Raw genomic sequence first — 22,134 nt, forward strand, 5'->3', positions numbered from 1 at the left:
TTGAAACCAGAGTCGCCACACGTGGTCGAGTGTGCACACTACTGGGTGAGCTGTCTCCAGCCCCCACCCTCCCCATCTCGTATTTTCACGAGATGACAGTGACAATATAAAGATTGTGACCAGCCCTTTTTACTCTTCTCTCATGCTTGTGTATGGGAAAGTTTTCCAGGGACCACATGCGGTAGAGCAACAGATCTAATGCAGAAGCTGATTGGAAAATCTAGAACCCTTAAGCCAGACAGTAAAGAAATGTGCCAGTTTTTTCCTCTTCTTGGAAAACAGACATGTCATCGTCATCTCCATGAGGGTTTGTTTGTTTGTTTGTTTGTTTGTTTTGGTCATCATCAAGGTTATCACTGGGGCTTGGTGCCTGCAAGATTTCACCATTCCCAGCGGCCACTTTTTGCTGTGGGATAAGAGACAGAGAGACAGAAAAGGAGACCAGAGGGAGTCGCCGGTGGCGCAGTGGGCTAAGCGCACGTGGTGTGAAGCACAAGGACCGGCATTAAGGATCCCGGTTCGAGCCCCCGGCTCCCCACCTGCAGGGCAGTCGCTTCACAAGCGGTGAAGCAGGTCTGCAGGTGTCTGTCTTTCTCTCCCCCTCTCTGTCTCCCCTTCTCTCTGGATTTCTCTGTCCTATCCAACGACAGCAACAATAACAACAATAATAACTACAACAATAAGAATCAACAAGGGCAACAAAAGGGAAAATAAATAAAAAAATAAAATAAAATTTTAAAAAAGGAGACCAGAAAGGAGAGAAACATCTGCAGTACTGCTGTACTGCTCATGAAGCCTCCGCACTGCAGATGGGGACTGGGGGCCCGAACCCACACATGGTAATGGGAGCACTCTATCAGATGCACCACCATGTGGGCCCCTATAGGAGTTCCCTATTAATATTCTTAAATAAATTACTATTTATTATTATTATTATTACCTCCAGGGCTATCACTGGGGCTTGGTGCAAGCACTACCTACGAATCCGCTGTTCCTGGTGACCACTTTCTTCCATTTTATTGGATAGGCCACAGAGAAACTGAGAGGGGAGATAGAGAGGGAGAGAAACAGAGAGACACCTGCAGAAGACCTGCTTCACTACTTCTGAAGCTTTCCCCCCACGGGGGGGAGCCAGGGGCTCGAACCGGAATTCTTGCACTTTGTACTATGTACACTTAATCAGGTGAGCTACCGCCTGGCCCCCAAATAAATTAAAATTTTAAAAACTCGTTTTTACAGTTAGAGAAACAGCTCAGCTAGCAGAGAACAAGAGTCAACCTCTAGCTCTGCACATAGCAAAGCTTTTCTCTTTCATACCATTTCTTAGTAAGTAACAGATCTTAAAACTTTTTTTTTTTTTTACTTATTTTAATTCCCAATGCACAATACACACTGACAAGAAAGACACTGTAATTTTCAAGTTTTTAAGGACACACAGTCCTGAGACCAAAAAGCTGTAGAACCAGAGACCTACAAGAACATTCCTTTCAGGGAGGTTGGGCGGTAGCGCAGTGGGATAAGCGCACGTGGCGCAAAGCACAAGGACTGGCATGAGGATCCCGGTTCCAGCCCCCGACTCCCCACCTGCAGGGGAGTTGCTTCACAGGCGGTGAAGCAGGTCTGAAGGTGTCTATCTTCTCTCCCCTCCTCTCTAGATTTTTCTGTCCTATCCAACAACAACAACATCAGTAACAACAATAACAACAACAACAATAAAAACAAGGACAATAAAAAAGGAAATAATTTTTTTTTAAAAAAATAATATTCCTTTCAAAAGGAAGTTGCTGACCACTGGCTTTAGAAAGTGTATCTGTGAAAAGTGTTGTGTGCACTGAGGAGATAGCATAATGGCTATGCAAACATGTTTCAAGCCTGAGGCTCTGAGGTCCCAGGTTCAGTCTCCAATACTACCATAAGATAGAGCTGAGTATGTTCTGGTATCTGTCTCTCACTCGCTCTCATTAAAATAATAAGATAAATAAAATACTTTTTAAAAAGCAAGGAAAAGGGGGGAGTCGGGCAGTAGCACAGCAGGTTAAGTGCACGTGGTGCGAAGCCCAAGGACCAGCATAAGGATCTTGACTCAAGCCCTCAGCTCCCCACCTGCTGGGGAGTCGCTTCACAAGCGGTGAAGCAGGTCTTCAGGTATCTTTCTCTCCCCGTCTTCCCCTCCTCTCTCAATTTCTCTCTGTCCTATCCAACAATAACATCAATAATAACTACAACAATAAGACAAGGGCAACAAAAGTAAATAAATACTTTTTTTTAAAAAGGCAAGGAAAGTGCTCTGTGATGGAAATCCCAGACATTAGTGCATATGGAGCAAAAACACTTAGGGAGTGTCAGGTGTCTCTTGAAAATCATCAGATTAGAAGTTACCAAAGAACCTGAACTCTGGGTTGCTTCACTGTACTTCACCAATATCCTTAGCCCTCTCACTGCCACCCGGAAGGCAGGTGAAATGCATGGCCCTCAATCATTCAGTCATCAACCAGGTTCTGTAGAGTGGGGGCCACCGCCCAGAGTCAGATGCCACACCTCTGCCAGCCTGGAGTGAGGCCCTTTATGAAGGTAACGGCAGCTACCAACAGAGCCCTTTGACCTCCCAGATGAGCTGGCGGCAGTGTCAAGGCCAGGCCACCTGGGAAACACAGCACGATGAGTCACATCAGGCAGAAAGATGAAGTTCTTGCCTGGATGTCTTCCAAAACAGATGGCACAAGCACCTGCCGTAGTCAGGAAGGAATCTCCATTAAGCACCCACCGAAAGTCTGACTCAAAGATGAACAACATCCCACTCCCATCCCATCCCTACCACCCCGCCGCCCCCTCCCCCCCCCCCATCCAAGTGAAATCATGGTCAGGTGGATCCCAACAAAGTCAACTTCTTTCACTCAGGTGTTAACTAACGGTCAACTTAATGCTCGGCAAGGCCATCCACACAGGGTGAGTTTGGTTTCGGAACTACTGATCTTTGATACATAACTGGGCTAGATTTTCTGTTAAGTACATTCCCAGTCTATCATAAAATGGCATCCTCGAGGGCTGAGGAGATAGCAGAATGCTTATGCAGAATGCCTTCCAGGCCTCAGGTATCAGAGGTCCCAGGTTCAGTCCCCAGCACCACCACAAGCCAGAGCTGAGCAGTGCTAAATAAACAAGCAAATGGTATCATTGGGCAGTTCGTAGAAAGTGTCTACAGTGATATGCAAGGCACTATGGGAAATCTACAGTGAGAGAGGTTGGCTTTGTAAAAGCAGAGAGCCCAGGAAAGGCCTACGTAGAGCAGAGACACAAGTCAATGTCTCCATGCTGACCTTCCCAGCACCCAGTGCGGGGGTAGAGCCTGGGAGAGGATCAGCATGTGCTGAATACCTGTCTCAACATTTTGCTGTTCACCTTTCAACTTTCTACTTGTACGCCAACTGGCAGGCACCATGCCAATACCTATTCAAATAACTGAACTTGATGTGATTTAATGAGCTCATAAAGATGAATTAAAAAAAAAAAACAACAACAACAAAACCAACCTCAGCACACTGCTGTGAGAGAAAAAACAGTCAATTTAATGAACAGATTTCCATGCCGATTCAACTTGATTCCTGCTTCGCACACCCCCCACCATGTAGCTGGGCTCTGCTTGATGCAGGGCTCTCTCTAATAACGAGAAGCTTTCAATAGTGCAGTTAATTCCTTAAAGGCCGGGGCCTGCTATCTTCAAAGGATATTATCAACTTGAACGCTTAAAGGCGAGGCGATGTTCACTGAAATGTCTTTGCTAAGAGATGGCAGAACCGGTATGGCTGTCTGAGAGTCCATGGGCTGTCTGCCCACCATCCCAGCTTGGCCGCGTAAAGAGTCGGGGCTAAGGATCTCTCCTGCACACACAGCTGAGGGAGACGCTGTCATTTTGTTTGTTTGTTTGTTTGTTTTTAGAAAGTAAGCTGGATGGAGAAGGCCTTGCTAACAATAAGGGCTGTTCCGGGCTCCTTTTAGGCTAGAGGAAGAGAACTATTGATCACACTGCCCAGGACTCTCACTGCTGGCAGGACAGCGTTTCCTTCTCCAGCGACAGTTCTACCATTCGGTGGTTTCCTGGACTTGCGGCAGAATCAGAAACATGGCGCTGTCCACTTGTATTAATCCAGAGTTGATGACAGGCTGCTCATTTCCTGCCAAATGGATCGGACCACACTTTTAACCCTACAGCAAGAAAGAGGAACAACAAACAGGGCTGGTTTCTTAAAACTTCCGGCCACTTCCTCCAGCCCCCCAAGCACAATGGCATCAGGATTGAATTGTGGGGTGGACATGTCACTGGAGAGAGTGCTGGCACACTGCCGGGACCCTGCAGAAGAGCAGCGCAGGAGTATGGCAGGCATGACACTTAAAGGGCTCAAAAGTAGCTACTGATAGATTTAAGGCCTAGGAAGTAGTAAAGCAGCTAGAGTGCTGGACTAGCAAGCATGTGGTCCCAAGTTCGATCCCCGGTATCATGTGTATGAGTGATACTCATTAATAATGTTTAGAAGAAAATTATCGCACAACAGGAAGAAATGTAGCTGGTTATGCTATATATTTTTTAAATTTAAATTTTTTATATTTATTTATTTTCCCTTTTGTTGCTCTTTTTTTTATTGTTGTAGTTATTATTGTTGTAATTGATGTCATCGTTGTTGGAGAGAGGAGGGGAAAACAGAGAGGGGGAGAACAAGAGAGACACCTGCAGACCTGCTTCACCACCTGTGAAGCGACTCCCCTGCAGGTGGGGAGCCGGGGGCTCGGACTGGGATCCTTACGACGGTCCCTGCGCATTGCGCCACGTTCGCTTAACCTGCTGTGTTACCGCCCAACTCCCATGTTAAATATATTTTTTAAATTATCTTTATTTATTGAGTAGAGGCAGCCAGAAATAAAGAAGGAAGGGGAGAAAGAGAGAGAAAGAGAAAGACAGACACCTGCAGCACTGATTCACTACTAAACCCGAGTCTTTGCACATTGTAACATGTGCACTCAACCAGGTGTGCCACCAGCCAACCCCTAAGAAGTTTTTTAAGTGCTGCCACAGACTATAAGGCTAATAAGCTGGAGAGCTCTTATTCTCGACCAACGTATATCATCTTTAAGTACCTACCCATTCAGCCACAAAGGGACTGGATAAAGCAGAATCCCTGCGTCAGTGAAAAGCTGCTCAGCGGTAAAAAGTATTTCCCCAGGAGGGAAGTGTTTAAAGAAGTGCTTGGTAAGTTAATCTACAAAACAGCTATTCACACTTCATAGTTTATTGCATGCTTGTGACATGCTTATGCCCACTTATCAAATGCCAGAGAGGACCATGCACATACACAAAACTATCCTGGAGGCAAATCCCAAGTATTAATTAAACAATGAAGATGAAGTCTTGGGGTGGCCACTCTAAAATGGCAACAGCTGAGAAATAAATAGGAAATCCCCAGTCTGGTCTCACAAACTTCAAATACACTACCCCTACCCCCAACACACACACACACACACACACACACACACACACCCCAGGACAGAGGACACACACACACACACACACACATACACCCCAGGACAGAGGAGACCTTGTTTTGTTTTCCAAGTTTACCTGGTGGCTGCACGTGTTCTTGAATGATGCCAGCTCGATTTATGGCTTGTTCCTTCTCTGTAAAACACAACAGAAAAAAAAAAAAAAAAAAAAAAACCTGATTTTCAGCAAGGGAAGGGGGCTCTGTGTTTACATGGGACAGTGACTTGGGACAATAAGAAAAGTGCATCTGAGAGGCACTACATTCAGAGAGGCCGTCACTTCCGGGCTTTTAGATGATGGAAATGAGTGAGATCCTATCAGGCAAAAAAAAAAAAAAAAAACCAATTGTACAATTTCCCTTATGCAGAAGAAAAGCTCCCCCATTGACATCTTTTCTGGCCGATCTCAGCATTTTGGGAACAGTGGTAGGTGTGGCCTCATGAGAGGAAGTCGGCAGGCAGGCAGGCAGGCAGGCACAAGCACAGCTAATGAGAAAGCGATGGTGTCTGAAATGTACCCTGTTGAGGGACTCGACCCAGAGCTAAATATGCTATGTTTTTGATAGGAAATAGAGCGGAAAATGAATCTTTGGGTGGGTGGCTTGGGTTTGGATAATTGAAGCTTCCCTAATTGATTGCAGGTGCTGTGCCAATTAGGAAGCGCATTTTAGCTACAGCCGGCTTGGTGCTTGGCGCTCGGTACTCTCTGGTGCAACAGAAGAAATTGGGCATTTTATGTCTGTGGGCTTCGAGCACTCCAGCACATCTCTCTAAAGTGGTTTAGAACAAGCCCAAGGTCTGTGAAAACAAAGACTTGTTATTTTGAAGTCTCTTGACAAACAAGTGGAGGTGGCTTTGTGTCGAGGAGCAAGACTGGGTGGGAGCCAGCGCCAGAGGACGTTGACTGCTGCGTGACAGTCATTACGTGGTGTCATTAGACCTGTCTTAATCAGGCTGACGGCACTGCTCTACACCCACACTAAGTGAGCTCTTGTTTCATACTGGGTCGTTGTCGTGGTTTTCGTAAAGCTGCACCAGCAGAAAGTTCAAAGCTTTACATTGGGTTCTAGTTCTCCCCCGCCAAGAGAATTGGATCAGTCCTGTTAATTTCGCGGGCCCGCTTGGCCCCGCCCCTAGGAACCCCGCCAGAGTTAGACAGTCCCAGAGTTGGAGAGTTCCTGGGTTCGAGAGTAAGAGAGAGTGCTTGCGCCGCCGCAAAGAGACAGCAGAGTTCTGTTTGGTGATTAGTTTGTCTTAGTTTATGAATCGTTGTTCCTGAATAAAGAAATACAGCTGCCCTGCCCAGCCGTTGTCTCCGCATCTCTGTTACCCGCCCGTGAAGCTAGCCCGCCCGGCCAGCTGGAGCCGCCGAAAATTTTTAACAACAGCAGAGGTTTGACCCTGCTCCTCCAGCGACGTGGCAGGCAGGCAGGCAATCCAAAGTGACGGACCTGATAGCTTCATCGATGCTAAGTTTGGCTTTGGCAAAGACAACACTGGGCAGTAGGGGTACGGGGCTCCTGATACCCAAATCTGAAGAGAGACCAAAGACAGAGCAAAATGCAGCCCAGAAAAGTAGCAGGTGAAACAGTGACCAGGACCCTTTGGCCCAAGATAGGCCAAAATACTGCCTCCTGTTGAGAGGACAATTGTGGGCCTCACACCTGAGCATGAGGGCTGACCTCACTTCCTGTGACATGAGGTTCCCGCAGCATTGAGCCCTAGTGCATTGTCTACACATAAAACTCAAAGTACGGATACGTCTTAGATGTGCTAACTGGTCGTTGATGGTACCAAGAAAAGAAACAGAATTCCCAGACCTAAAAGAGCTATTCTCTGGTATCCTAATAGAGATGAATTTTTAAAGAAGGAATAAATACTAATTGCAGAAAGCTTTCTAGACCTTCATGTGGACTTAAGAAAGCAGGTGGGAGTCAGGCGGTAGCGCAGCGGGTTAAGCGCAAGGACCAGCATAAAGATCCCAGTTCGAGCCCCCGGCTCCCCACCTGCAGGGGAGTCGCTTCATAGGTGGTGACACAGGTCTGCAGGTGTCTCTCTGTCTTCCCCTCCTCTCTCCATTTCGCTCTGTCCTATCCAACAACAACGACATCAATAACAACAATAATAACTACACCAATAAAACAAGGGCAACAAAAGGAAATAAACATTAAAATTTTTTTAAAAAGTAGGTATGCTGGTGTCCCAAACACATTCTCTGAGGTACTTGGGAGCCAAGGAAGCTGGCAGGCTGCCCCAAGAGAAAGGCCACTGCCTTTGGTGGTCAGCACTGAGGCCTTGGTTGTGTTCTGGCCTCTTCTGATGCCATGAAGAAGCAACTGGGGAGAAAGGCATATCCCTGTCTTCACACTTTCCTGCTAATTGCTAATGAGGCTGGGAAGAGGCTGAGGATTTCTTTTAAACAGACCATAATTTCTTTATAATCCTTGTCCTTATGCAACCACTTTTTTTTTCCTTTTTTTTTTGGGGGGGGGGGCACAGACAGGCAACTTAAACAGACTTGCTGAACCCGTTCCTACCCTATGATCACTGGGTATCAGCATCCTATCTACACCCCCCCCCCCCCGGAATTCTTTAATCCATTAATGTTTTATCAATGCGCTAAGGCCAAAGTCGCCTTATAGGAATTCATGATATGACACAAAGGACACTGTTTGTGACTGCGGAACAGACTAGAAGGAAAAACAAACCTGGTCTCTGGGGGTTTCACAAGTACATCTTGATGAGGCTGACAACAGGCTGTTCTTTTGCCATCATCATTAGAGAAATCACAAATGTCTACAAACCTTGGGGAAAGGGCATGGTGGAAGTCAGGGAGAGGGCTTCTCTCATCGCACTGGGAGAAGCTAATTACTGACTTTTCTGAGGGGAGGAGGGAGCGGTGGAATGATTACAAAGCAAATTATGTGACTCTGGGCCTGGAGTTGGAGAAGCTCCCCCACCCCCCACCCCCCACTCTGGTGGCTCTGCAAACCCAACTCTGCCCCCTGGTGCTAGGCAGGGGTTTGATTTATAGTTTTAATTGAGGCGGCTTAACTCTACTCACAGGGCCAAGGTTCACTATTAAAAAAAAAAATAAAAACCTATACCTCCCAGTAGAGGGGCTTGTCTTTTGTATGGTAGAAGCAACACTGGACTCACTAATCAGAAAAGACTCTAGTTAGATATCCTTGTAAGTCTCTGAAAATGAAAGGATATCTGTGCATGCAAATGGCCATACTGTTTCGAGACTATACTGTGACCAGACTTTACTGTGACCAGACTGTACCGTGTCGAGACTTTACTGTGACCAGACTGTACTGTGTCGAGACTGTACTGTGACCAGACTGTACTGTGACCAGACGACTGTACTGTGACCAGGCTGTACTGTGACCAGGCTGTACTGTGACCAGGCTGTACTGTGACCAGACGACTGTACTGTGACCAGGCTGTACTGTGACCAGGCTGTACTGTGACCAGGCTGCACTGTGACCAGGCTGTACTGTGACCAGGCTGTACTGTGACCAGGCTGTACTGTGACCAGTCTGTACTGTGACCAGACTGTACTGTGACCAGGCTGTACTGTGTGGAGACTGTACTGTGACCAGACTGGACTGTGTCGAGACTATACTGTGACCAGACTGTAGTGTGACCAGGCTGTATTGTGACCAGGCTGCACTGTGACCAGGCTGTACTGTGACAAGGCTGTACTGTGACCTGAACTTTTAGTTCACATTCCCAGCTCAAGTGGAATCTGTATACCCGAGTGGCAGCCCCTCCCCAGCCATTTTCCAACTGCTCCGAGGATGAGTTTCAAGAATACCAAGACCAGCAAGGAGAAACCTAAACTCAGGTGAAGCATGGGGCCCAGAGGCCTCTGCCCAGTGAGACCAAGGCACCCCCAGCCCACCCCAGTCTCCTCCTGCAACAAACAGTGAAAAGAAAAGCCATCAGTGGCAACCTCTGGGTTTACAGCATTATGTCAATATCACCTGAGGTGATAATAATGTGATTATGTAAGAGAAAGGTCCTGTTCTTCTGAAAGACAGGCAAGTGTTTAGGAATGAAAACTTCAATTTACTCTCTGGGTTCAGTAAAATAATAGTAGCGATTATACTAGGTATAAATTACTATGCATGTGTATCTATCTGTATTATGCACAGTTCTATAGCATAAAGTCTATGTAGGGAGAAAAAGCAGATAGGATATAAAGTTAACAACTGGGGGCAGGGCGGTAGCACAGCAGGTGGCGCGAAGCCCAAGGACAGGCGTAAGGATCCCGGTTCGAGCCCCCAGCTCCCCACTTGCAGGGAGTCACTTCACAGGCAGTGAAGCAAGTCTGCAGGTATCTTTCTCTCCCCTTCTCTCCATTTCTCTCTGTCCTATCCAACAACGATGGCATCAATAATAACAACAATAAATAACTACAACAGTAAAAACAACAAAGGCAACAAAAGGGACAAAAAGTTAACAACTGGTAAAACTAGTTGAAAGGCGTACAAAAAGTTACTGTACTATGCATTATTTTGTCTGTCTGCTTGATTTAAAGCCTAAGGAAGTCTACCCACACTGTGACTGCTCCTTGATGACTGCCTCAAATGTCTTTTAAACTTTTTTTAACAATACAAGTCCCTGGTTCCATCATCATCATCATTATTGACAGACAGAACGTGAGAGGGAAGGATAGATAGAGAGAGAGACTCCTGCAGCCCTGCTTCACCACTCATGACGCTTTCCCCCTGCAGATGGGGACCAGGGGCTTGAACCAGGGCCCTTGCGCATGGTCACGTGGGCACTCTATCGCAAATGCCACTTTCAAATAGCTTCTTTAAAAACAGCAAACACAGGGACGGACAGGTGGTGGCTCGCCTGGTAGCGCACACATATTATAACCATGCAGAGGACTTGGGTTCAAGCCTCAGGTCCCTATCTACAAGGGAAGCTGAACAAACAGTAGAGCAATGTTGCAGATGGCTGGCTCGATCTCCTGCTCTCTCTCTCTTCCCCACCACCAGGGCAGTGCTGGGGCTCTCCACTCAGTGCCAGAACTCCGAATCCACGGCTCCTGGCAGTGGGGGAGGGGAAGGAAGAGGGGGAGGGGGAGGGAGGGAAAAGGAAAAACAATATTCAGTCTCTCTCTGATCAGCAGCTGGTATGTAAGTCTGTCCTTCTAAGGCAAGAAGGACGTTGAGCGCTCTCCTGAAAGCTGGTGCTGCCTCTCTGTGACACTTTCAGACCATCACAGTCCAGCAGAAAAAGGCAACAGGACTGGGCACAGGAGAACCCAGGCCTTGCAGCTCCTCGCTCCTTGTCATCTTAAAGACCCAAGAGGCCAAGGCTTCACTGAGCACTGAGCAAGGTCAGGAGAGCTGGGGGCCAGTGTCACTCAGCAATTACTGTGCTAAGTGACCTTGCACAAGTCACCTAAATAAAGGGGCTGAATGAGCCCAGACTTTTTTGGCAAAGCCCTGACTTACTGCACATGCACGTCTCATTAAAGATGAACAGGCTTGCAGACAACGATCTCTCTCTTATTCTGCAGGTTGCCTAAAAATGTGTGCTATTAACTGAAATCAGTTTTTAGTGTGGGGCTGGGAAAACGTATGCTGTGGTCTCAGTCTCTCCCTCTAAAACAAACGAGGGCTAGGCAGTGGCATACCCAATTAAGCGCACATAGTACTAAGTGCAAGATCCCAAGCAAGGATCTGGGTTCAAGCCCCCGGCTCCCCATCTGCAGAGGGGATGCCTCATAACATGCGAAGCAGGTCTGTAGGTGTCTCTCTGACAATCTCTTTTTTAATATTATTTATTCATTATTTATTGGACAAAGACAGCCAGAAATCAAGACGGAGGGGGAGAGAGCCAGAGAGACACCTGCAATCCTGCTTCATCACTCATGAAGTTTTCCCCCTGCAGGTGGGGACTGGGGGCTTCAACCCACATCCTTACACACTGTAACATGTGTGCTCAACCAGGTGCGCCACCAACTGGCCCCTCTCTCTCCCTCTTTACCTCTTCCACCCCTCTCAATTTCTCTCTTTTCTATTCAATTAAAAAATATATATTTAAATGGGAAAAAATGGCTGCCGGGAGAAATGGATTTGCAGTGCTGGCACTGAACCCCAACGATAACCTGGAGTCGATAAATAAATAAAACACAAAGATTCTCAACTGTATATGTGGGGGGGAGTCAGCACCCCAACTCCAAGCTGCTTATGGTAAACTGTACTACTGACCCCGTGGACTAGGCAACTAACCCACGGCTCTCTGCTCTTCCCACTGCCCAAAACCACTGGAAGCATTCCTAGCAAGGCAACCGATGGGCTTTACAATCCTGTTGGCTGGATTCAGTGGGTTCTTTTCCTCCTCTCTTTTCCAGGGCCTTGGGCATGCATGATTTCACTGTTCCTGGCCACCTTTTCATTCAGAGACAGAGGCAGAAACCACCGCACCAAAGCTCCCTCCAGCACTGTAACAACTCCCATGGGCTACCAGGACTCAAACCTGGGGCCGCACTCACCGCAAGGCAGGCATCCTCCCTGGTGATCCATCTCTCCGTCCCTGAGTATTTCCACTTCTCCTTGCACTGTCTCCTCCGAGTGGCTTAGCCCTGCTGGCTGCACCCGCCCACAAACTCCCCCCTTTCACGAAGACCTGGTGCCTGCAGCCTCCTCTGACCTTGGTTCTCCTGTCCTGAGAGTCCTGTTCCTGACTGCCCACTCAGACCTTCAAGCACTGGCCCAGCTGGTCTTTTTCGACCTCGGAACACAGCCTGGGAATGCCTTCCCTGTTGAAGCGCCTCTGGTTGTCATCATCGAATGCAGTGGGGCTGGCTCCGTCTCGGCCCCAGACAGGCAGAGCCTAGGGCCCTGGGGAAAGCTCTAAGCTCATCCTGGGAGGCCGGAACACAATCTGTGCCCCATGGAAGCCCCTCACCCTCTCGCCCCACAAGCCTTCCAGGGCTCCTCAGCCACCAGTCAAGAAGCAGGGTACCCGTCTCCTCTCTCTCCCTCCCTCATCCTTGGCTAATCGCTCACAGCCCCCTCGAGAATGCAATCTTTCTCTCTCTGGTTCCATAATCACTGCTCTGCTGGGCTGAAAGACACCTCGCCCTGAAGTCACAAAAAGGAAACACGGCTTCCTGTGCCCAGTCTGGACCCTTCCAGTCCGTTCTTCCCTGTCACTCGGTGATGCCTGGGAAGTGTGAATGTGACCCAGCAGTCAGGGAGGTGGCTCAGGGGTAAAGCCTGAGGGACCCAGTTTTGATTCCTGACACCACATATGACAGTCTCCCTCTTAAAAAAATAACAACTTGGGGGTCGGGTGGTGGCACAGTGGGTTGAGCACATGTGGTGCAAAGCGCACGGACTGGCGTAAGGATCCCAGTTCGAGCCCCCGGCTCCCCACCTGCAAGGGAGTCACTTCACAGGCGGTGAAGCAGGTCTGCAGGTGTCTATCTTTCTCTCCCCCTCTCTGTCTTCCCCTCCTCTCTCCATTTCTCTCTGTCCTATCCAACAACGAACGGATTAACAATGACAATAATAATAACCACAACGAGGCTACAACGACAAGGGCAACAAAAGGGGGGGAAGTGGCCTCCAGGAGCAGTGGATTCATGGTGCAGGCACCGAGCCCAGCAATAACCCTGGAGGAAAAAAAAAAACAACACCTTTAAAGGAAAAAAAAAAAGAATAAATCTGATCATCTTGCTCTGTCATGAAAATACCTTCATGATCTTGCCTTGGCTGGATTCTGAGGACATTGGGGAATTCACTGAAGTATTTTAACCAAGCGAGCAAGAAAAGAACAAATGGCAGGAGAGCCACCAGCAGACCTGACGTGCGCTCGCCGTTTCAGACAAGAATGGATTTTCACAAATCCTCAGCAAAGGAGTATTGGCAGATGCATCTCAGGAATGGAGAAAACCAGGGCCAGGTGGCTGACACAACTGGTTGAGTGCACACGTTATAGTGCGCAAGGACCTGGGTTCAAACCCCACCACCAGTCCCCACCTATGGGGGTGGGGGGAAAGCTTCACGGGTGGTGAAACAGGGCTGCAAGTGTCTCTCTGTCTCTCTATCTCCCCCTTCCTTGTCGATTTCTGACTATTTCTATCCAAAAAAGTTAAAAAAAAAAAAAAAAAGAATGGAGAAAGCCAAAAGTAGAAGGGAGATGAAAGAAGGGTGGGAAAGGGAAGAGCACAGGTCAAGGGGTGACAGGGACGGCACCAGACACCCAGGGACTCAGTGCTCTGGGGAGTAAGCACTAAGCAGGGCAGGGGTAGCGCCACGCGTGGGGGAGGGAGGCAGGCGCTCTGCCATCGCGGTAGTATGTTCCACAGGAAGGGAAGATACTCACCAAGTCTCAGCAGCAATCACAGAAGAATGACAGAATGTAAAACTTTCCAACTGATGAGGGGCATAAATAAAGATGCTCTGAAGGCAGAAAGGAAGAAGAAGATGGAAGTACAGAAAAAAAAAAAGACTAGAAAACACAAAAAAATAAGGTGGAAAAATGGTGGAAATACTTGAGGAAGCACAACAAAGAAAAATGAAATTTAAAAAAAGAAAGAGACTTCAAAAAGAAAGAAGACGAAGAAAAAAAACAAAAGATGATGAGAATAGACTTTAGGAATCCAGTTTGGCCTGGTTACAAAACTGAAGGACAAATAAAGGTCAAATGTAAGAGGCTAGATACATCACGAATACATTAGCTACGTGTTCCAACGCTCAGCGACCCGGGTTCAAGCCCCTGCTCCCCACCTGTAGGGGGTAAGCTTCACAAGCAGTGAAGCCACTTCTCCATCTCTATCTCCCCCTTTTCGCTGTTTCTCTCTATCTCTAAGCGAAAAATAAATTAATTAAATACTTAAAAAGAAGAAGATGATGAAGTGATGGTCTAGGGAAGGGGGGGTGCAGTGGATAAACACTGGACTCTTAAAATGAGGTCCTGAATCCGATCCCTGGCAGTGCATGTATGAGTGATGTCTGGTTCTCTTTCTTGCTTTCCTATTTCCCTCAATAATAAATAAAGCCTTAAAAAAAAAAAAAAAAAAAGTGAAGCGGAGGCTAAATAAATGCTACTTGGATTACAGAATTGAGCAGCAGTTCCAGCCTCGTGGGGGGATGTCTTCCCTGCCTGGGCCCCAATCAATTCCCAGCCAGGTCAGCCAGCCCTGGGCTTGTCCACCTCCCTTAGTCGCCCTGTGTCACTGCACAGAACTGGCCTATGGACACGAGATCAGTCTCTCCACACCCACCACTGCATTTAGCTCACTCACTCCCAAACCTGCAAATTCCACTGTCACAGATGAGGGAACAGACCAGGCTCTGGGAGGTTAAGCACCCATCACCTTACAGTTCCCATCCAGTAAGGCAAGGAGACCTCTTCTGCTGCACCCTTCAGAGGCAGAGAAGTGCCAGGTGGAGCCATCAAGGGCACTGGTGATGACAGACCCGCAGTGGCTGCCAGAGGGCTGTTGTGAGAACAAAACACCCAGTATCGTTTACCTCACGCAGGTAGGCCGGCCGAGTTAATGGAAGCAGAGAAACAGGCAACTGCAAAGTGCTTTCTGGTTCCAAATGCAAAGATGGGAGTCACATGAAGCAAAGAATTACTGGGAAGGTGTGATCTGACACCCCGAGATTCTGAAGTAGCCCTACCAGGTAGTTGTTGGGACCACGGACACCACCTCACACCTCGGGACCATCCAACTGATCTAGCACGGGCTGTTTCACGCTTGGCAGCATTTGCACTGTGTGCTGGCTAGTTCTGTGTAGCGCAGACTGGGCCAGCTCTGGCGGCATTCCCAGCCTCTACCTACTATGTACCAGTAACACGCTCACACATCCCCACTCTATCCCTAGGTGTGACAAAGATCCAGATAGAATCAACCCCCCCCCCCAATGGTAAGTGACAGCATCATTCCACTGCTGTAATGGGAGGACCCAAAGCAGATCCCCTGGTGTGGAAGGTCAACTCTCAAAGGCTTAATAGAATCGCCAGAGGCAAACATCCAGCAAGAAAAGCTGATGGAAGGAGATTACACAGGGTTTCAGGCGGCTGCAAGGCCGAATGCACAGAGGCCATTTCAATCTTGGCTGATGAAAAGAAGCTACAAGGAAATCTGCGTATGTACTTAAACGGGCGCTGCCTCCGGAAACCCAATGTTGCGGCATTTGTGATGGGCAGACAGCATGTACACGGGAGCTTTCCCTGCAAATTACCAAGCTTTCAGCCTGTGCTAATATTCTCAAGGGGGCAGGGCTGGCCCTCTTCCATCTTCAAGACGATTCTGGTTTCCTGGAGAACAAAATGAGCCTCTAATGCCTAATATTTTCCCTCTGACAGATGGTTTCAGATGTATCAGACTGCTAATCCTTGCTGAGGCATAGGTCTCAGGGAAGGGGAGTTTGGCTTTTAGAGTGATAGGACTTGAGTGATTAAGGAGGAAAATTACTCCCAGGATGTTCGTCAGGTGAGCGACCAGACTTGGAAAAATGGAGGGAGAATGGGTAGGAGAAAACAAAAAACCCAGGCTAAGGCTGAGGGAGAAGAGAGAAGGAAAAAAAGGTGAGGGAAAAAAATAAAAAAAAAACTCCAAAGACGCAGGCTCGCTGTTTAGGTTTCGCTTACCAAAGGCATCTCTGGGGGCGGAAATGAAGTACAATTAACACACCTGCAAGCTCAGGGGAAGGAGGGGACCCCAGGGTGCACCTGTGCAGTGTGACAGGTGGCAGAAGCTCTGGAGACAGACCTGGGCTGGAATATTTGCCGGATCACTTACTAGGTGTGGGACCTTGGGGCCTGTTACATAACCGCTCCGAGCCTCGGTTTCTCCGTCTGTAAAATGGGCACTGGCACCGGCCTCAAAGCGCCCACTATGCAAACGCCGCAGTTCAGCCTAACCCGATACAGCTCGAGAGTCGAGTGTCAACGTCCACAAGGAGCATGAACCAGTATTTCGTGCTGACCTACTATGTGCGCGGGAAGCTGGAGAAACTGACATTTGAGGGCAGTAATGTGCGCTGAGACCCTGCAGGCCGGGTCCCTCGTCCGCGGCCCCCAGCTGCACGCAGCCCAGGACTCGCCCCGGGAGCCGGAGCCCCACGTGCTGGCGGCGGGCGGGAGGGGGAGGGGGGCCGGGGCCGGGTCACCGCGCGGGGTCAGAGGTCACTCACTGTACTCCTCCCGCAGTCTGAGGGGCCGGAAGTAGATGGGGTAGAAGGCGGCGCCGATCACCGAGACGAAGCCGCCGAAAATGAGCGCAGTACGTAGGTTGCGAGACATGGCGACGGGCCGGACCGACCCGGCCCGCTGAGAGGCCCCAGAACTCTCGGAGTCCCAGCTCCGCCGCCCGGGTCGTGACCCCGCACGGAAGCAGCAGACCGGCTTTCGCTTCCGGGCCTTGGGGGGTGGGGCAGGAGGCGGGTTCTGCACGTGGGTGGGGCTAGAGGAGGGGCGGGGCCTGTGTGGGCGGGGCTAGGGTGCAAGATGGTGTGTGGGCGGGGCCTGAAAGTGGGCGAGGTCAAGGGCAGAATGGGACTGTGGGCGGGGCCTGGCGTGGGTGGGGTCCAGAGTTGGCAGAGCCACTTAAGAGTGGAGGTTCATCTTTCTGTGCTGCATCTACTTGTCCTTTTCTTTTTTTTTTAATTTCATTTATTGGGGGATTAATAGTTTACAGTCAACAGTCAAATACAGTAGTTACTACATGTGTAGCATTTTTTAGTTTTCCACGTAACACTCTGCTCCCCCACCTAGGTCCTCCTCCTCCACCATCAAGTTCCCGGACCAGAACACTCCCCTTGCCCCAGGGTCTTTTACTTTGGTGCAATACACCAAATCCAGTACAAGTTTTCCTTTTCTGTCCCCTCCCCTGCTGTGGCCTGCTTTCTCCTTCAGCCTCTCCACCCACCCACCACTCTCCAGACCTCACTTTCGAGGTATTCCCCCTTTCCTGAACAGAAAGCTCTCTCACTAGCTCGCACACTCAGTGATCATCAGCCCATTTTACTGACATAGGAAATCCATTTGCGTGGCTTTGGGCAAGAGACCTGACATCCTCAAGTGCTATCAGAGAAGAATTGGAAGCAAAGTGGCAGGTTACCTTGCTCCAGGATGGTGCAGGGGGATTTTGAGACCAGAACCAGGGAGGGTTATCAGCCAACACAACTCGGAGGCATGTTGATTGTTAAACCTTTCCTCAGTAGCAGAACTGCAAATGAATGTGTGCTTCAGTGCAGGGCAGAGGGCCCGCAGTCAATCCCACTGGTAGTACCCAGGAACTCTTGCCTTATGTCCTGGGGTGGGGTCCACTGCTTCCTCCTCTTCCCTCAGCCCACCCGCAGGTGGGACAGTGCCTATAGGAGTCTACCCAACGGCACTAGGCAGCTGAAATTAAGATTCCCTGAGCTTTCATTCAGTCCTCTATAAAGAAGGATGGTACCAGCCAGCAGCTGAGGCATGGAGAATATTTGACTTGACCCCAGTTGCGCTATTTAAGTCAGAAAAGACCTGTGATCTTTCAAAAAATCTTGGGAGAGAGCACATTTCCTCTTTGTGGTTGAATCAAGCCACCACCTATCTACCTCTTGGATTCTCAAAGCATACAAATCAGTTGTTCAATCTGGCTGCTGAATTGTGGGCTATCTGTGATGCCCCAAGCACCAGGTGGAGTGCTCCCAGGGATACGGCAATGAATAACTGGCTCCTGCCACGCCAATGAAGAGGACAAGACATACACAGACAGCAGATGACCTGGGCAGCCTGTCTGCTGGTGAGTGATAGGTCCCTGTGGACAGCAGCAGTTTTGAGGAGGAAGAGGGGTGGCTGTAGGGGCAAAGCAGGGTGAGGACAGAGGCCTCTGCGAGCAGAGGTTGTGGTGCAGGCTTTGTGTATCACATGATGTGAAATGCCCAGAGGCAGTGCCTCAGCTACCCAGCAGCCACCTCCCTTCTTCTGATAACAATACCCAGAATATCTTTTAGGGAAACCATTCTTCTCTTGTACTGTCAGTATGCAAAATCAGTTGTGTCTTCAATTCCCCACCACCATCCCTGTTCTGGCTTTTTCTCAGTTCTGTGAATTAAGCATATCACTAAGTCTAAGCAAGCTCCCCTACCATGGGGACTGATGGGCATAAGGATCCAGATCTGGTCCTCCAGAGTGCTGCCCCCTCCTGGCCCCACGACCCAGCTGGAGCTAACCACAGTCTATCACAACCCCTAGAAAACTGCATTTGAACTTGAGGGGACAAGACGCCGGAGCTACCAGGGAGCACCATTTAGAGACTTAGGAATGAAGATGGTGCAGCAAAAGGAGAGACAGAGCTGGAGAGGAATCAGAGACTGATATTACCTCTGTACCCCTGGAGTCAGTCATACCTGAACTAGGCTCCAAGCCTATATATACCTCCCAGTAGCCTGAGCCAGTTAATTCCCCTCACCCCTCTGATGGAACGCGTTCCTTCCAGGTGAACTCACCACAGGTAAGTGACTTCAGTGGCTTGGTCACTAGGAGTTCCAACTCAAGCACTGTCCTACCTGATACACCAAGTCACTGAGAACTAAGGCCTTGATTCCAAGGGTCATGCAACATTGACTGAGGTTGGGACAGCACAAGGGAGCAGATAAGCCACCTTCTCCCAGGCAATGGGGCAGGTAAGCAGAGACTTCCCTGTCCCCTCATGCAGATGAGCAGAAAGGATGTACTCTTTGCAGTCACTTACACAAATGACATAAGCCACTGGGGCCATTTGCATTGCTTGTGAGCACTGTCATGATGAAAACAGTTCTTTACCACCAGCATGTCACTGAGTCCTACCAAATGCTGTTGGAGGACCTAAATGGGAGCAAGTCATCCCTTTCTTCCATTAGCCATTTTGGTAGGCCAGCAGTGATTGGTCATTCCAGGATGCTTCATTTGCATCGGGGTCTATTGTAATCCACTGCACAATAGTTGTTTTTGTCCCGAGCAATGTGTAGACAGTCTGTTCAGGAAACCTTTCCCCTAAGGCCTCTGCCCGACCCTAACCCACCCCTAGGAGCAGCATAAGGACAGACCGTGTGGCAATGGATTTCCTTCCACACCAGTGTTTCGATAGCAGTCTCTCCCCTTTGCCCATACACCTAGGGCTTCACCCCCAGTTCACCCCTGCAGTCCAGGCATCAGCGGCTGATTATATTCTGCAGGCCACCCCACAGGCTCCCCGCTAGCTCTCTTGGGCTGGAGTTAATCAGCGGAGGTGTGGGTCTAATCAAAGCCCCATTACCTCCAACATAGGACTCAGATAAAGAGCTCAGGGGCATGGATGTTGTGCTACTGTTTGCACACCGCAAAAGGAAGGGGGGGGCGGAGGGGTAGGGGTGTGCAAAGGGAGATGGAGCTCCGTGGATGGAGGGAAGGAGGATGCAAGTCAAATAGACCCAGAGTTCCTAGGGCGCCTATTTTCATCTCAATCACAGGGGGGAAAAATTGGCCAGGGATCCTAGCTAGTGCTTTCTACGGCTTCCCTTGGATGTGAAGATTGAATGCTTGCGGGAAGCAGCCCACCGGTGGTGTCTCGCGCAGGGTTCAGACAGACATCAAAGTTAATCCACTCTCTGATCTAAGCAAAATGGTGATGAGGGTTCCCTGGGACAGCAGCTCTACTAATTGTGGCACTGCAGCCCAGCGGATGTATTTTTAGAACATTGTGGATTCTCAAGGAGTATCATTACTTTCCGCAGTGAAACAGACTAGAAGCTTGGGCTTTGGAGCAAACTGGGAGCTAAAACTGGCTCCTCTGGCCCCAGATGCTTGAGACACACCCCCCCCCAGGTACTTGGTGTGGGGGGGACGACTCAGTAGCTCTCTGAGTACCTGCCCATCTGAATAAAAATTTCTGATGTACATCAGCTGGCGAGTCTTCTCTCTTTGATTAGCTCTGGGTATCCAAGTGACATCCCTAGAAACCAGTGTTGGTTTAGTTCCTGTCTGTGCGGGACACGCTGCAGTTTTAGCTACTGTTTCCCTGATTTGCAGGACTGGCTGTCTAGACCCAATTTTCCTGCGGGACTCGTACCTGAGAGACATCTTGAGGCTCAAGATGCATCTGCTGCTGCTCCCTTCCTGTCACCTTTGCTGACAGTGGCTTGGCATGAAGCTCCTTCAGCCGCAACCTTGACCTCTTTACTGGTCTCCCAGGAACCACTAACATTGCCTTACTGCCTTAGCCACGCCCTAGCCGATTGGCTGTCTTTCTACACTGCCGCAGGACAATCACTGCTCTTCTCCGGAGCTTTCAAGTGTCTTCCAGTTGAGGGAAGCAGTCAAAGGAACGTGACCCCAACAATTAGACACCACCCCCTTAGAAATGTGGGTGCCACGTATCTTTCTGGTCCCCAGAAGCTGACCAAGAACATGTCCCTGAAATAAAATGTGTTTCTAAAGCCATCTGGACCGTGCATATGATTAAACCCAGTTAAAGTCTCTTATATAAACTTTGAACATTGGGGGCGGTGGGTGGCGGGGTGTATGTGCAGAAAACATGCCTTGCTGTCCCCCAAGGGAAAGGCTCTGTGTATGTCCCTGGGCTTATTAGCAAGTTCCACTCCTGTGCAGAGAAGTTTGCATTTGCCCACTCTCCTGTCAGTTTCAGGTTACACCTGGGTGGTCAGCCAACACACCCTAAAATATACATTACTCAGCCTGCCTGGCTCTGGAACTCAGTCCAAAAGGTCATCAAAGGTCTCTGCTGCATCCCAGGGTCCCTGCTGGGTGCAACAATAGCTGTCCAGGTTTGGATCATTTGGAGTGTTCTGTGCCTGGGGACATAGCTGGTTACTTTAGTGAGAACCTCTGTCCCAGGTCACAAGTCAGAGATTCAAGCTCTCTGCCTCCATGGAGAGTGGACTAGCCAGCTCGGACTCTCTGGCTCTGGGATCTCAGCTGGAGAACTGGGAGGTTGGAAAAGGGAAGGAAGTGGGACAGATGCTCTGGGAGAGGCAGGAGCAGGAGGACTGAGTAAGCTTGGGCGATGAGTCAGCAGAAGCTACAAGATAAACGCTCTGATGAGTGAGGAGAGGAGGGAGGACTTGCCTGGGAATAGCAGGAAGCAGAAAAGGTTGAGGAGAATGAAAACTAAGACCCATGAATCCCCGTGGCTGAGAAGGAACAAGATACCTTAACCCTTAGGACTTGTTTGTTCATTAGTTTTGTTGTAATTTTTTTTATGAGGGTTCATGATATGCCGGGTGTGACTTTAAGCATTAGACCAAATCCTGGTCTTCATAGAGCTTATGTTCAATTCAATTCAAGGGAGGCAAGTTATAAGTAGCTATCTTAAGGTGGAGGCAATCTAGCATTTACTTACAGAACAAAACGCACTCTAACCAGATGATCCAGCAATCAGTCTTCTTGGAATTTACCCAAAGAAGCTGGAAACTGTCATCTCAAAAACCTATACATAGATGTCTATAACTTCTCCATTTGTAATTGAACACTTGAAAGCCATCAAAACAAACTTCAGTGGGCAAGTGAGTGAATAAATATGCAGATGGTAGAGTATTACTCAGCGCTGAAAAGAATGAGCTATCAAGCTAAGGAAAAACAGGGAAAGAAAAAGTG

At 49.0% G+C, this 22,134-nt stretch overlaps 1 protein-coding gene across 2 annotated transcripts; it reads right to left on the reverse strand.

Annotated features, from left to right (window-relative positions):
- Positions 1-3,545: 3,545 nt before the first annotated feature.
- SMIM20 (small integral membrane protein 20) lies at positions 3,546-16,957 on the reverse strand. 2 transcript variants are annotated; one of them, XM_007521398.3, is made up of 3 exons: positions 16,710-16,948; positions 5,612-5,668; positions 3,546-4,203 (listed from the first exon to the last, which is right to left on the reverse strand). In XM_007521398.3, exons 1-3 carry the CDS (start codon positions 16,816-16,818, stop codon positions 4,166-4,168), a joined length of 204 nt encoding a protein of 67 aa, XP_007521460.1. In that variant the 5' UTR covers positions 16,819-16,948; the 3' UTR covers positions 3,546-4,165. The 2 variants fall into 2 exon arrangements, with proteins under 2 accessions (XP_007521460.1, XP_060044237.1); XM_060188254.1 differs by lacking the exons at positions 3,546-4,203; positions 5,612-5,668 and adding an exon at positions 6,033-6,330 and having other exon boundaries at positions 16,710-16,957.
- Positions 16,958-22,134: the final 5,177 nt, after the last annotated feature.

Source organism: Erinaceus europaeus, chromosome 3, assembly GCF_950295315.1.
Source record: "Erinaceus europaeus chromosome 3, mEriEur2.1, whole genome shotgun sequence".
NCBI lineage: Eukaryota > Metazoa > Chordata > Mammalia > Eulipotyphla > Erinaceidae > Erinaceus > Erinaceus europaeus.